Genomic DNA, 16,486 nt, shown 5'->3' on the forward strand with positions numbered 1-16,486 from the left:
AGGTTCTCTCGGTTATTCAACCGCTCCCTTAGGATTTCAGTTTCAGTTAGACGTTCGGGTTAATAAAACACCAAGCATAATAAACCCTTGAATGTTCTCTTCTGTTATGGTTGCCTTGGCCTGCGAGTACCTACAGGATAATTCAAGAAAAACTTAATTTAAATATTTTGTGTGTATCACTTAAACAAAATATTGTGAAATTCAGTAACTGCACATGTGATTAGTTATTTAACCATGTTATTAGTTACTTGAGCATGTTATTACCATGGTTGTCAGTTGAGAAAGCGAGAGTGGGAAACGATACAGGAAGCGGGAGCGAGAAGCGAGGTACTTTCAAAATTTTAGGAAGCGGGAAGCGTGGGACCACTTAGGAGCGAACCGGAAATCATCTCGGAAGTGACCTAGGAAGCGAACCGGAAGCGAGGGGGAAGCGAAAAAAATAAAAAAATACAAAAAAATTAAAAAAATGGGGGAAGCATGGGGGAAGCGAGGGGGAAGCCTGGGGAAGCGCGGGGGAAGCGTGGTGGGAAGCGTGCTTCCCATTTAAAAAGGGTGCTTCCCTGCGCGTTTTGGAAGTGCGACGTTCCGCGCTTCCGAAGCGTGCTTCCCCACTTACCTAGGCGCTTCCGGTAATTATTGATTTAAGCCTGTGATTATTTATCTGATTAGGTGATGATTTATGACATGTTTTTTCGTGAGTTAGAATTGTGGTAGGCAATAAACTAGTTTTATGTTACTTATTCCTTCATGTCATGTTGAGTATCATGCTTTACTGTCAATCGTTATTCATTTTTATTGCATACTTGTTACACAGTACCTCTGCAAAATCATAGTATTCTCATACGCCCAGTCTGACACAAATTATTTTACTATTTTTTGAGGAGAAGAGTAAAAGATAAAGAGCAGTTGCAAGATGGTGTGCGGATCAGGATTGTGTTCCCGAGATATTAAACTTTAAGTTGGTTATTGTAATTATGACATTCAGTTTTTTTGAACTCTAATCTTATGTTTTAAACTTTTATTAGAAATGAATGAATGTTAGTTGCTTTGATGATTCTTGCACCATGCCTGAAATGTTTAACCCGGTTAATTTGAATATTTTCGCTGTTATAAAAAAAGAATCCTCAAAATTTGGGTTAAATTTCGGAACGTTACAACCATAATCGAAAAAACTTAAACACCATACCACAGTGTAATTCATGTTACTTGTACAAATAAGTATCATGACATATGAGTTGCAAATGATTTGAAAATAATGTATCTGTACATCATCCTCTTTCAAAGATAAGCACAATATAACAGGTGCAACACCACAGAAACATTCCAACCCTCTTGTAGTCCTATAAACTTTCAGCTCCAAATAATTCTGATTTCAGACAAGAATGTTATCTACAGCCTTGTGTATTATTCATCATGAAAAACCCGACAAAAGTAGTTGCATATCTACAGCCGTATCCATGTGAGACGGATGCTGAACCACAAATCATACCATGAAATAAGGCATCTTAGATTCTTATCAAACAAAAAGTACAGATTATGGCAGAAATTTTTGCAAAGCAATGGTGTACAGTGTGAGGAAGAAAGAAGAAGACCAGAAGAACCATATGCAAAACAGGTATTATCAATTACCAGAGTTTCCAATACACAAAGCTACAAGTAAACACCACAAAGATGGGCATCATATCTGTCAACAACATTATAGTCTTTTAACAGTTATCATTTCATGGAAGGTAAACACAAAATGTGAAAGTGAAACAAAGAACATTCAACAAGCCTTACTTCTCGACTAGCACGGTTTCCAACATACATGACGACATTCATTTCAGGAAGCCACTTACTGAATTCCCTGGCCCAGTTTGTTATAGTTGATAAGGGGACTACAACAAGAAAGGGGCCATGAATTTGTTGAACATTCTGTAGAAAAGATACAAACATGTTATAGAAAAACACACAATGAGAAAAAAAATATTAGCACAAGGAAACAAATAGGATATAAACTATAGTTATGTATACCTGTAGAAAACCAAGCATTGAAACAGACTGAACAGTTTTACCAAGCCCCATCTCATCAGCTAAAATGACATTTGTATCATTTCTCCAACTGCACTGGAGGAAAGAGTGATAAGAAATTTACACTGATAACAAGTTATCATCTGTCTTTCACAAACAAGATCGAAAATGAAAATAAATTATGACAAAGAAGATGCTAGCAAGAACAATAACAGCAAATATGGCTAATATAATATGTAAAAGGCAATGGATACCTGTTAACCAGAAAATTCAAGCCTTCCAGCTGATAGTCACGAAGTGTACCTCCTCTCAACCATTCAGGCTGCTGATCAAGCTTACGTAAGCTTTCTGGAAAATGAGAAACCTATGGTTACTTGAATTTGTAAATCAAACTACGAATTCAGTTGGCCATTACCATTCTAGAGCTTACAGACCGAGTGCAAGCTAACAGGAATAAAAAGGGAATCAAACACATAGCATCAATTGCATATATCTGGCTTGAATTCGTTACAAACATGTGTGACTCATCTAAAACACTAAGTTTGGCAAAGCATCTCACACAGGACCCAGTAATGACCTCAAGACAATGTTGGCTTGATACATTGGAGCCACAATGGAACCAAGAAAAAAGAAAAAAGGCTTTTCACATTCTAACTAGATGGACCATGCTAAATCCACCAGATGGAGCTAAAGTAAACATTTTAAATACAGTATTTACAAAATAGTATTTATTAGTTTATGGCTGTGTGGAGAGTTCAAAAAGAAGTTTGTAATATGCATGTCTTGAAAAAGGATATATTCTGTATTTTAGTTGTGGGAAACGAGAGAGAGAGAGAAAGGCTTTGGAGCAACAATAGTTTATATCATATATGACAATTGCAGATGCTTTGTTTCTAGAGCTCCTTCAAAGGATATTCAGATGCATATGTTTGTGAATTTATTTATCAACTCTGCCATCCATGGAATACAAAAGCATAACCTCAGACTGCAGTATGGAAGAGTACAACAGACCTCTAATCTTTTTCCGCTGGGAATCCACTGTTTTTCCAAGGACTGTCATTGCTGCTTCTCGAGCCTGTTGATGTGGAAGAAGAAACAAGATTACAAAACCAACACGTAACATAAACCTGTCTCAAATAACAGATGCAAAGACCAAAAAGCTAAGTTTGAATTCTGGGATAGGCAATGAAGACATTTGTTGCAAAGACATAATTCCCAGCCTGTGTGAAAACCAAGTCACTTGAAAAGAATTCTAATGTTTGCACTGTTCTTGCAAGGTTTGGCAGGGAAAAGCAATTTCCCACAATACAAGCAGGCTGTGGCGTTTGGCTGAAAATTTTCTTTTGCGGCCAAAGTTGCAAATGTACACAGCTCAAGTTATCACCTTAAACCACATGAACTAGAAGACACAATCAAATCAGCAGTATGCCATCTTACAACCATATAGCCTCAAAATCTTTTAAGTAAACTTTTCATCTTAGGATATGTTTGCCACATTCTGTGAAATTTAGATTTTCTCAAGATCCTGTGAATGCAAATCACAGAACTTTCCCTAGTTTTTACAAGCATAAGAGAATGCAAGTTGTGATTGTGATTCTCGCTTGACAATGCTCCTCCTTTGAAACTTGAGAAAGTTGGTCACAAGACTGACCCTATGGCCAACTTTCTCAAGCTAGAATTTTCTCAAGTGTGATGGCTCATCCCAACTGTGGCCAAAGCAAATGTGACTATTGTCCTTAGTCACAAAACATGCAAAGCAGCCTAACTTATCACATCAAACTCAAACCACATAAATTGAAGGAACAAGCACTGGAATCAAGTTAGCTACCTTATAACCTCAAATGTTAGACCCGTATACGTGTGTGTTTGTATGAACATGTGTGCAGGAATACATACACACAAGTCCTAAAGATAAAGGCATTCACAACGAGACAAGTAAATCCAAGTAAGAGATGATCTTGAAAATTGACTTCTCCCTAGAAAAAAAATACTCGTAATCTGAACGAGGCTACTTATACTGTAATGGCAAACAAGAGATTCCAAGACAGACGCAGAAGAAATATGGCCCATAATCAAGAATCACCTTTGATATGTGCTCCCTAAGGAATTATTACATGAAAATAGCCATCTTTTGACAACAACTGAACAATTCTATCACTGAAACTGTAAACAGGCCAGTCAGACCATAATTGCTCCTAATCTGGCTTGATTCACATTCCAGTCAGCTTGCATGAAAGGTGCAAAGACCAGAACCTGATCCAAATAATACACAACGCCTACTGGTCCCCAATCCTTCCATAACACTCCATAGGCCTTTCTTTGCACAGACGCAGCATAGAGTCCCAACCAGGTCAAGCGTGTCATGCCAAGTTTGGTTTGAAAGAATATTCAATAAAATTCATGACCTGAACTTGAAGTCAAAAGCACGCCTGGGCAGTCGATCAGCACCCAGCCAGTGTAGAATTAGTTTATGCATTGTCTTCCAAAAAAACATAATGTAAAAATATATATAACAATAAAAGTTAGCTACCATTTTTATTTTGATCATTTATGCAGGCTTTGAGGCACCCACGCTTCTGACTACATAGGACCTGAAACTCACTCCAAACAATTTTCAGAATGACCCAAATCCAGCATAAGCCTTTTAGAAGATCAGACTTTTAAAGCTATAGCCTACCCAATAATATCTCAGACTTTTAAAGCTAAAGCAAGGTCAAGCTATCACTATCACCAACAAAAGCAAAGCTCTCAAAAAAGTGGCCCTACTGCAAAAAGTTGATCAGTAGATTCACTTTGGAAGATGGTCAAGGGAGCCTTACAGCTTCCAAGCCACTGCACTATCAGTCCATTCTTTATGAGTAGCAGATGAACTACTTACCACTAGCTGGCCTCCTTCTTATGAATAGGAAGATTTGAAGGGGCATAAGAAGGTCGCAGCCAACTATATTAATCCTTAAACTAAAAAAAGCAGTCTTGCACTTTCGTTAGACAACTACAGTTGGTTCTTACACCTGAAATGAAAACCTTTGACGTATCACCTTGTTGGATAACCGCAAAATTAACTGGAAATAAGTTTATAATCTTGATAAATCATAGGGGATAACCCCAATAATCTCCTGTCATCGCTTCAATTGTTGAGGCCAACATATGCTGAATAATAAAGTCTTTTATCCAACCTTTTAAGAATTTTGTAATAATTCTAGCCAGAAAGTTGTCATCTATGTTAGCAATAACTGTAACTGACCGTTTCATTTTTACCACTATGCATATGAATTGAACCCAAGATTTTCCCAAAACCAAGCAGTTAAAAGCCACATAAAATTTTACCTGTGATGTCATTGAATTGTGGCTTTATCAGTATAGTGATCTCTAAATTTTAATGTTCATAAACTAGGATGCAATCCTTCCCCATAACCTTCACTTCTAAACTGGCCGGATCACCATGTAAGCAGGCCACACTGTGCCGACATAGGCAATTGGAGCATCTTCAAAAGGGAAATTCAACAATAGAAAACAATCCCTGAAAAAGGAATGTTTTGCAAATGGAGCAAACACTTCTTCATGGACTGCATTTGTTAGCACAACCATCATGGAAGTACATGGACGATATTAAAAAAGGACTTTGAAATCAAGCTTTCACATTAACCAAGGGCCAAATGAAATGGCTCCATATTCAGCACTTGAATCATTTTATGTGGGATCTCATGTTTGCCCATTTGTAAAGGGTATGATAATATTCAGAAAACAAATCCAAAGTCTTGATTGCTGCTATAGACTATCAAAAGACTGAAACTTACCAGCATCCTAGTAAATAGAACTTACAACTACTGGTTTATTCCACATATACCACAACTAGTTTACTGGATAGCCCAATAATTGGCCACATTTTAAAGGTGGGAAAATTTTTCAGAACCTAAAATTGTATATGGCCTCATTACAAATCCAACACCACATTCCATCATTAAGAAAATGAATAAGAGATCACATTTTTCTTTTGCATTTTGTTTATAAAGTTCAAATATCAGTGTTATCTATGGATATTTCAAGACAAAAAAAACTGCAAAAGATGATGAACACCCCCAAGCCCCAAAGAAAAATCATTCATATTCAAGTACAGACATTTTCAGCATCCACAAGAAAGTAACACATTCATGCCATCAGATGTCAGATTACTATATGTGGAAGAGAACTGTACCTTGTACTCATCAATAGCATCTTGAGCAAAAGAAATATCAGTATCTTTCTCCCTGCAAAGAAAGAATCCACTAAACATAAAAAAACAGCAAAGGAATCCCTCATTCGGACTTTAGAATAGACAAGAGACAATGAAAATCACATTATTTAACCAATAAGCAGAATTTGCTTTTAACCAAAACATAAGTATCTAAAAGTAATTCTAAAAACATTGATTGAGCAGCTGTTATTTATTCTCTGGCCATCAGACTAACAATCAGTTACGGTTGGCAACCAACAACCTCAACAGCCTGTTGGCCTTTGAACAAAACCACTAACAGGATAATCGGTTTTCAATCTGTCACTAAATTCATCTTCATATACCAAGTTGCTTCAGAATAGGATAATCCTTGCCACTTGGCTAAATACTCTTGATTCTCTTCATCAGTGCCACCTTTAGTGATCCTATCTGCAATTATTCTTTCTACCTGATAAACAAATAAAGACTAAGATGCAGTTAAAAAAGGGACAAGACAAAGACACGCACACACAAAGAAAAAGCCTCATGCTATGACATGCATAAAGGGAAAAAAAGGGCAAAACCACCTGACTATACTGATTGAGAAGGTCCAACTCCATTTCCTTGTTCACATCATGAACCTCAACCTGAAAGAAGTTACAGTCTTGTCAACGCAAAGCTAAAGTTGCAAGATAAGAGAAAAAGAGTTTGAAACAGAAATATAACTATATAAGAACATAAGAAGCACAGGAGAAATTGCATCTGATATACTAACTTCGGACACCACCATCATAGCAAAATATTGGGTCTGAAAGCCCTAACAATGAAATAAACTTAGACAAAGACAGTGCGGGAAATAAACATAAAACTAAGTAGAACATGATACAAATAGAAACAGTCCACAAAAAACATTCACACAACAAAGAAATAGCAGTCTAACAAAGTTTATATCTGAGAAAAACTCATCAAATATATCATCCATACAAAGAGCTTGCAGCTCAAGATGCCAAAGTAAAAGCAATGAAGCTCTATTTCCAGAAAATGCAGATATTTAAAGTAGCCCATACAAAATGCGGAAAAAGTAGATCATGAATTCCCACAAAATTGGTAATGTAACAAGCAAACATGGTATAGCCCCCATCCACCCCATAGCTGAATAACTAATCAAAATGCTTAACCACATGCTCACACCAACCCATGCATACATGCCAATAAGAATGTACTATAAGTCAGACTGATCACAGATAAAGGATATTTCAGGGCTTTTCACACTGGAGGTATGAAGACAAATTGATCTATAGTAGTTGAAACTCTACAATGGCAATACTCCCAGACAAAACTGTGAATTGCCTTCATAATTTCCATTATTGAATAGATCAAAAGGGTTCCTGTCCTGACATTGTTCCTTTTCCTAAGAAACTAATAGCAGGGTACAACAGATAAATGAACAAATGTCATATTTTTTCTTTCAAAAAGAGAACACAATAATGGCTATATGACAGTACAAAATACAACCCAATAACTATACAAGTTAAATATTTGTTTTTTATACTATAAATGCATGATGATATTTACCAATTCCTTTTCAAAAGAAGATGAATTTTCAAGCACAAATGTAAGATGCAAATTGAAAGAAATGAGTAGCCACTGAAGGATACATGGAGATAGCCACATAATAGATGAAGATTGAATTCTCCCAAAGATCCAAACGCTAAGAACAATGCTGACAACAACACATGCCAAACTACAGCCATGGGGGTTAGATACCTCCTACTATCCCAGATTCCAGTATTCAGAACCATTTTCCTCCCAATAAGCACTGAAGGCTCATTTAGTGACGTACCAAAGGAAGTACAAGTGAACAAGGTAAGGCATCAGATAACTGAACATCACGATTAAGGCATATCCATGGAACAGTGACCAGTAATCACATGCTCTAAAGATTCGGATAATCTAGGACCCAGCACATGTAGCACCAATATGTACACATTCTCTCCAGGCTGCAGCAGCAACCAGGTCAATAAAGTTCAGGAAAAGGTAAGTATCCTAAAACAGAATTACTGTTCCTGAAAAAGACCACATTTGTGAAAAACCTTTTAAACAGGGATGTTTATCACGCGATTTCCCAATCACCAAGCAAAGATGTTAGCCCTAAGAAAGGGAATGATATTCAAGATTCAGGCAATTCCATGAACTTGTCTAAACCATAGTAGGCCTTTAGGACCTAAATTCCAAAAGCCAGATTAGCCCCACATTAAGCAGCATCTGCAATGCTCAATCAATGTAGAACAACCAAATCAATATTCATAAAGCAACAAAACTAAGAGTCAAACAGGCCTCAAGATACGACCAATCCCAAAACTCACATATGCAGCTTGCTCCATGAGCCAGCCCAAGACTCCACTCAAGGAACCCAAGTTTGTGTATTCCATCTTGCTCACTTCGAGAAGTAGATTAGGTCACATCAAACACCATCTCATTTCTTATGGCTACAAATCAGGTGAATTAGGTTTTCCCCATCTCCACGTGTAGCTGTTCATAATAAAGTTTCATATAATAGTCAGACCATGTCCCAAAGTTCCATTGTCTTACATTCAAGACTCCCAAAGACCATGCAATCATAAAGCAGTATTCAAGCAAGATTGTCCAAGTAGCTCAAGATTTGAATCAAGTACTAGATCACTCAATCAATGAATGACAACACCAACTCTGGTTTGACGAGCACCTATTAAGCGTGTGATAATTATAACTTGATTGATCAAGGGTTCAAGACCATAGTCCATGAATTCTTCTATTTGGATCATGATCTGGCTTTCGGTTCATGGTCTGGCAAACCGAAAATATGTCTATCACTTCAACACACTATCAATTAAGGGAGTGGTTGCTACAAAGTACAAACTAGACAAGAGCACACTCCCAACACTCCCAAAAATTATATACTTACAACCAACAAGTAAGCACCCTAATTGTTATGTAATTGACAAAAATAATATCAACAAACTAAAGTTGGTTGCTACAAAGTACAAACTAGAAAGAGCTCACTCCCAAAAATTATATACTTACAACTAACAAGTAAGAACTCTAATTATAATATAGGGACATGCATATGAAAAGAAAACTCTGATAAAAGATAATAATTTATTCATGCATATGCATTGAAATTATGCATATTCTTGCTATGCATTAGATCATGCATATTTACTTGTTTTCCTTGTGATATATTGGTGATTGCAAGATATGTGATTTCTATTGCATGATAATTGTCTTCAATGCTTAATTGATGTTCCATATTGCTTAAATGATTATTTGAATTATGAATTTGTTATCATTGTATCTGTCTAAAATATTGTATGAATCTTATTTGTATTTTTTTTACTTATTTATTTCATTAGAGAATTCATACACAGAATTCTTTACATTCTGACACCCCTACTTTTGTGTTTTTTTACGGTCTCTGAGGCTCAGTGAAAGAATTTGCTTTGCGATGAGTTACAAGGAAACTACACGACTGTTTGGCAGACTTTTCTTGGGACAGCGTGACTCTTCTTTTTGCTTTATTTATATTTTATTTGCTTATATCTCAGACTCTATGCACTTTAATAAATAAAGTTGGTGTTTGGTTTGGATAATGGGTATAAGATCCCTTGTGATGGTAGTTGTGTTTAAACTGTAAAGGTTTCAGGTTTCTAGGAATATTTTCGCACTTGAAAAAAAATTGTCACTTTTTAAAAGGTATGAGTTGGGGTCGTTACACTAGCACATCTTAGTTTATCAAAGTTATTTCAAGTACCACCACAACAACAACAACAACAACAACTACGCCTTCGTCCCAAAACAATTGGGGTCGACGATATAAACCAAAAAAGAAAATCATTCTGGGTCTTCCACACGAATCCTTCTCCTCCAATCATTTCTATCCAATGCCATGTCCTCGGTGAGGTTCAAAGCATTCATATCCTTTCTTATCACCTCCATCCATGTCTTCCTAGGCCTACCCCGACCTCTTTTAACTAATATATTTTCCCATTTCTCCATCCTTCTAACTGGAGCATCATTAGGCCTTCGCCGAATATGTCCAAACCACCGTAAACGATTCTCTCTCATCTTATTTTCAATGGGTGCAACGCCTACCTTCTTACGCATCTCCTCGTTCCGAATCTTATCTTTTATTGTATTTCCACACATCCATCTCAGCATACGCATCTCAGCTACACTCATTTTTCAAGTACCACATTTAAACAAAATTCATAATAAAAAACTTCAGTGTGAGGATTGTATTCTTGAAAAAATGAATGTTTTTTCCTTTTTCAAAAGGACCTTCTTTTCTTCTAAACTGTTTGAATTAGGGAACTTGGCTATATGGAAACCTTCCCCTATATTATCTAAAGATGGATATTCTTATTATGTGATATTTGTTGATAATTATACTAGATTTTCTTGGATATACTTTATTAATTATACTAGGCACAAGTATTAAGTTTTTGAAAATTTTAAAAAATATCATAACCTTGCCAAAAATCAGATTAAAACTAAAAGTTTTATCTTTTGCTCTGACTCTGAGGGAGAGTTTATGTCAAATGAGTTCAAAACTTATTTTGAAAACAATGGGATTTTACACCAAAGAGCAAGTGCTTATACACCTCAACAAAATGGATTAGTTGAGAGGAAACATAAGCACATAATTAAGACCATTAGAACTCTTTTAATTTAAAAAACTGTTCCTAAACAATTTTGGATTGAAGCTTGTTTGATTGTTGTGTACCTTATTAACAAACTCTCATTATCTAAGCTTCAAAATATTTCTCCTTACGAAAAGCTCTTTAAAATCTCTTCTGATTATCTTAGATTAAGACCTTTTGGACGTAAGTGTTTTGTTCTCACTAACAAAAATGATAAACTCTCTCTAAAAGTTATATTGTGTGCATTCTTTGGATATGGGAAAACTCAAAAATAATTTAGATGTTTTTATTTAGAGAATGACAGACTTTATATCTCAAGGAATGTTTATTTTCTGGAGAACAAAAGTTTCTTTCAAAATGTGCCTAAGAAGAACTCTCTAAGTATTCTTTCTTATTTGAGTTACTACCTAAAAGTAGTAATGATTCTTTAATTAAGAATGTTAGCAACGAAGAGCCTAACTCAATCTTTAAGATGGTGAGAATAATGAATTAGAAGAATCTAGTGCAATTCAATATAGAAGACGTGGAAATGATAAACAAGTGCTCTAAAAATTTATTTTATCTTAGAAACCCAATAGCTAGAAGGAGTTAGAAGATCAAATCGAACCTTTAGACCCCCGGATAGATTTGTTTCATATGAATCATTTTCTCTGCAATATAGAGCTTGTCTAGCTAGGATTTTGTCCTTTTTTGAACCTGCCATATAATCAGGCAAAGAAATATCTCGAATGGATAAAAGCTATGAATAAAAATTTGGAGCACTTGAAAAATCTAAGACTTGAGAAATATATGATTTGCCTAGGGATAAGAAAACCATAGGTTGCAAATGAATTTATAAAGTTAAAACTAAGAGTGATGGGATCCTAGAAAGATACGAGGCCAAGTTAGTTGTCAAGGGTTATGCACACGAAAACGGGATAGACTATGATGAAACATTTGCTCATGTAGCTAGAATGACTTAACCCGCATAACTGTTACTGTTGTTAAAAGTTGGGTTATCTACCAAATGAATATAAAAAAAAAATTTAAATAGGGATTTAAAAGAAGTTTATATAGATACACATCCTAGATATAAAGCTCCTCCGAGTAAGGTGCTTTGATTGGGAAAGGCTCTTCATAGTTTAAAACAGGCTCTCAAAGCCTGGTACGATCGTTTTAGCTATGTTATGTTCAAACATGGTTTTAAATCTTGTTATACTGTTATTGTCATGTTCATTAAGAAATTTGATGCAGGGATTATAATTTACCTTCTTTATGTTGACATAATCATCACAGGTGAAGACAAACAGGAAGCAAAGCATATTAAATGTATTCTTAAAAAATATTATAAAATGATTGATCTTGGATTTCTTAGATTTTTTCTAGGAATTGAGGTTGCTTAATATCCTAGAGGATATTTACTATTTCAAACCAAGTTTGCTAATGATATTATTGACAGGTCAGGAATTACTGACAAAAAAAGGGCGGATACCCTTGAAATTAATGTCAAAATAAAGATCGATTATGGGATACCGAATGATCCTACTCCATATCGTCAAATGATTGGCGTCTTAACTTATTTAAATATTACTAAGTCTGATATTGGGCAAGCGGTTCATATTGCTAGCCAATTCCAACATTCTCCACCACAATTCATACAAATGTTGTGACGAGGATTGTTAGATATTTACAAACCTCACCTCTAGTGGTCTTTTGTTATCCCCTTCTCTTCTCTTAAGTTATTGCTTATTCATACTCAGATTGAGGACGAAATCCAAATGATCAACGCTCAACTATTGGTTTTTGTGTATTTTTAGGTGATTCTCTAGTGTCGTGAAAGGTATCATTATCATCCACTGAAGTTGAGTATTGTGCAATGGCTACTACAGCATCACAGAACGTTTGGAGGAGCAGATTAGTTGAAGATATAAGTGTTCATCTACAAACACCCTGCAGACTGTATTATGATCATAAGAGTACAATATACATAGACAGCAATCATATATTTCATGAGGAACAAGCATGCAAAAATGGATTGTCACTATGTGTATGAAGAATTCTTAAAGAAGACCATTAACTTACCATATGTCACTTTTGAATATCAACTGACGAACATGTTTACCAGGGCGCTTACGTCACCTCGATTTCATTTTCTTCTTGGCAAACTTTCGGTGATCACACCGTAAGTTTAAGGGGGGTGTTAAAATGTATTTTATATGATCATACATATGTACATATATTCAAATATATAAATAAAAAATTGGGTTATGTAATTTGGGTATATGACCAGGGGTATTTTGGTTATTTTGTACATGTAATAGGTGTTGTTCATTAGGGACAGTTTTGGGTTTTTATATTTTATTTTATTTTTGTAAATTCTATGTTTATTTAAGGGCTCTATGGTCAATATGGCTATAGAGTCATCGAGGTTCTCCAACGGTGTAACAACCTCAACTCATATTCATTGAAAAGTGGCAAATTTTTTTTTACCATTATGAAAGCATTCCCAGAAACCTAGAGCCTTTACAGTTATGACACAACCACAACCACAAGGAATCTTATACCCATCTTCTAACCCAAACCAACTGTATTAATTGAATTCAAATAGTAAGACATGTGCAAAAGAATCGAAATAAAGCAAAAACATAGAGTCACGCTGTCCCAAGAAAAGTTTGCCAAGTAGTCGCATAGCCCTCGTAACTCCTCACAAAGCAAATCCCTCCACTAGCCTCAGAGACTGCGAAAACACAAAAGTAGGGGTGTTAGAATCTAAAGAATTATGTGTACAAATTCCTCTAATAAAACTATTAAGTAAAAAGAATACAAATAAGATTCATGCAATATTTTAGAAGAATGCAGTTATGCAATTTCATAACTCAAATAATCATTTAATCAATAGGGATTAATTGTTAAACAAGAGAATAATTATTATCAATAAGGAATATCAATTGAGAGAGGAACAAAGATTTGCATATGGTTTTTATTGATTTAGAGAAGGCATACGATAGAGTACCTAGGGACGTTCTCTGGTGGACAATGATGAAGAAAGGTGTTTCTCTCAAGTACATTAGTATAATTAAAGATATGTATGAATGAGTAGTAACCAATGTCCGCACTTGTGGAGGGGTGACAACCAATTTCCCGATAACGGTTGGGTTACATCAAGGATCTGCTTTAAGCCCTTTCCTATTTGCAATAGTGATGGATGAGCTTACGAGATCAATTCAAGAAAATGTACCGTGGTGTATGTTGTTTGCTGATGATATTGTTTTGATTGATGAGTCTAGAGCTGGGGTTAATGCTAAGTTAGAATTATGGAGACAGACATTGGAAGCTAGAGGTTTTAAGTTGAGTAAGAGTAAGACTGAATATATGGAATGTCGGTTTATTAAGCAACGAAGTAGTGATGGGAGTGTAGTGAAGCTTGGTGAGCAAGATATACCGGTGAATGATTATTTCAAATATTTGGGATCCATCATTCAAAAGTATGGAGAAATTGATGGAGATGTAAATCATAGGATAAAGGTTGGGTGGATGAAATGGAAAAGTGCTACTGGAGTGCTGTGCGATCGTAGAATGCCATTGCGGTTGAAGGGAAAGTTTTATAGGACGACTATTAGACCCGCTTTACTATATGGTACGGAATGTTGGGCTGCCAAGAGACATCATATTCAAAAAATGAGTGTAGCTGAGATGCGGATGCTTAGATGGATGTGTGGAAATACAATAAAAGATAAGATTCGGAACGAAGAGATACGTAAGAAGGTAGGTGTTGCACCCATTGAAAATAAGATGCGAGAGAATCGTTTACGGTGGTTTGGACATATTCGGCGAAGGCCTAATGATGCTCCAGTTAGAAGGTTGGAGAAATGGGAAAATATATTAGTTAAAAGAGGTCGGGGTAGGCCTAGGAAGACTTGGATGGAGATGATAGGAAAGGATATGAATGCTTTGAACCTCACCGAGGACATGGCGTTGGATAGAAATGATTGGAGGAAAAGGATTCATGTGGAAGACCCAAAATGAATTTCTTTTTTGGTTCATATCGCTGACCCCAATTGTTTTGGGATGAAGGCGTAGTTGTTGTTGTTTTGTTTGTTTGTTGTAAGGAATATCAATTGAGTAATAAAAACATTTATCATACAATAAGAAGCAATATCATACAATCACCAATACATCACAAGTAAAGGAACAAGTAAATATGCATGATCTAATGCATAACAGAAATATGCATGATTTCAGTGGACATGCATGAATCTATGTCACATGGGTGCGGGTGCGGGAGCGGGTGCGGGTGCGGGTGCGGGGATTCGGCACTTCCAAAAAACCTGGGTGCGAGGGTGCGGTAGGGGCAAAAATGTAAAAATAAATATATATATATATATATATATATATATATATATTAGAAAAGGGAATAATAATAATAATAACAGTAATGTAATAATAAACATATATTAACTCTGCCTGTGTAGTTATACACTGCCGGTCCCAAGCCCGGATAAAGGAGGAGGGTTGCGGTAGGCCTGTGACAGCCAGCATAAAAACTTTGTCATATCCTATGAAAATGAACCAATATGAGAATTTCGTTGGGGCGTTCCCTACTGAGCGACGCGCTGTACTCTCTAGGCCCGGAGGCAGTGATAAATGTGCAAGGGTTGCTAGGTCGTCGCCCAGAAGCGACGCGTCACACCGGCGCCCGGGTGTGGTGTCAAATAGGCAAGGGTTCCCTCACTTTGTTGGACGGGTGGGGGTAAAGAAGTTAGTCCAAGACCATAAAATTAGGTTAGCCACTTGGAACATAGGGTCTTTAACTGGTAAGTTGGTAGAGTTAGTAGATGTTATGTGTAAGAGAAAGATTGATATTTTATGTCTTCAAGAGACCAAATGGGTAGGTGAGAAAGCTAAAGTGATAGAACCTTGGGGATATAAGATTTGGTATACAGGAATAAATAGGAATAGGAATGGAGTAGGGATTGTTATGAGTCGTCAGTTTATAGATAATGTAGTTGAGGTCCGTAGGAAGGGTGATAGAATTTTACTTATTAAATTAGTATTAGGTACGGATATTATTAATATTATTAGTGTTTATGCACCTCAAGTAGGTTTAGATGATTCCATTAAGCATCAATTTTGGGAAGATTTAGATGGAGTAGTACAAGAGACATCTTATGGAGAAAAGCTTTTCATCGGCGGTGACCTTAATGGACATGTAGGCATTAGTATGGATGGATTTGAGAATATCCATGGAGGCTATGGTATAGGAGAAAGAAATGAAAGTGGAGAAAGGATTTTAGATTTTTGTTTGTCCTATGATATGATCTTAGCAAACACTTGGTTTAGGAAGAGGGAGTCTCACCTAGTAACATTTAAAAGTGGGGTTAATACGAGTCAGATAGATTTTTTCCTACTTAGAAAGAGAGATAGGGGTTGTTGCATCGATTGTAAGGTTATACCAGGAGAAAGTGTAGCTACACAACATAGAGTCTTAATTTTAGATCTTAGAATTAGACAATGCCGCAAAAGGGATAGACATAGGATAGATCCTAGAATTAAGTGGTGGGCACTGAAAGGAGCTAAACAAGGAATGTTTGTAGAGCAGGTAGTTAAGGAAGTTGATTGGTGTCTC

At 36.1% G+C, this 16,486-nt stretch overlaps 1 protein-coding gene across 1 annotated transcript in view; it reads right to left on the bottom strand.

Moving 5' to 3' along the window:
* The window catches only part of LOC149819964 (protein CHROMATIN REMODELING 5-like), a 123,907-nt gene that overhangs the window by 71,413 nt on the left and 36,008 nt on the right, over positions 1–16,486 (bottom strand). The window contains exons 7-13 of the mRNA XM_089983674.1: positions 6,790–6,849; positions 6,568–6,671; positions 6,206–6,257; positions 3,022–3,085; positions 2,265–2,358; positions 2,014–2,101; positions 1,780–1,914 (exon numbers count right to left, since the gene is read on the bottom strand). Coding sequence (XP_089839800.1) covers positions 1,780–1,914; positions 2,014–2,101; positions 2,265–2,358; positions 3,022–3,085; positions 6,206–6,257; positions 6,568–6,671; positions 6,790–6,849 — 597 coding nt within the window. The remainder of the gene's footprint in view (positions 1–1,779; positions 1,915–2,013; positions 2,102–2,264; positions 2,359–3,021; positions 3,086–6,205; positions 6,258–6,567; positions 6,672–6,789; positions 6,850–16,486) is intronic.

Source organism: Nuphar pumila, chromosome 12 (genome assembly GCF_984573655.1).
Source record: "Nuphar pumila chromosome 12, dmNupPumi1.hap1.1, whole genome shotgun sequence".
Taxonomy (NCBI): Eukaryota; Viridiplantae; Streptophyta; class Magnoliopsida; order Nymphaeales; family Nymphaeaceae; genus Nuphar; species Nuphar pumila.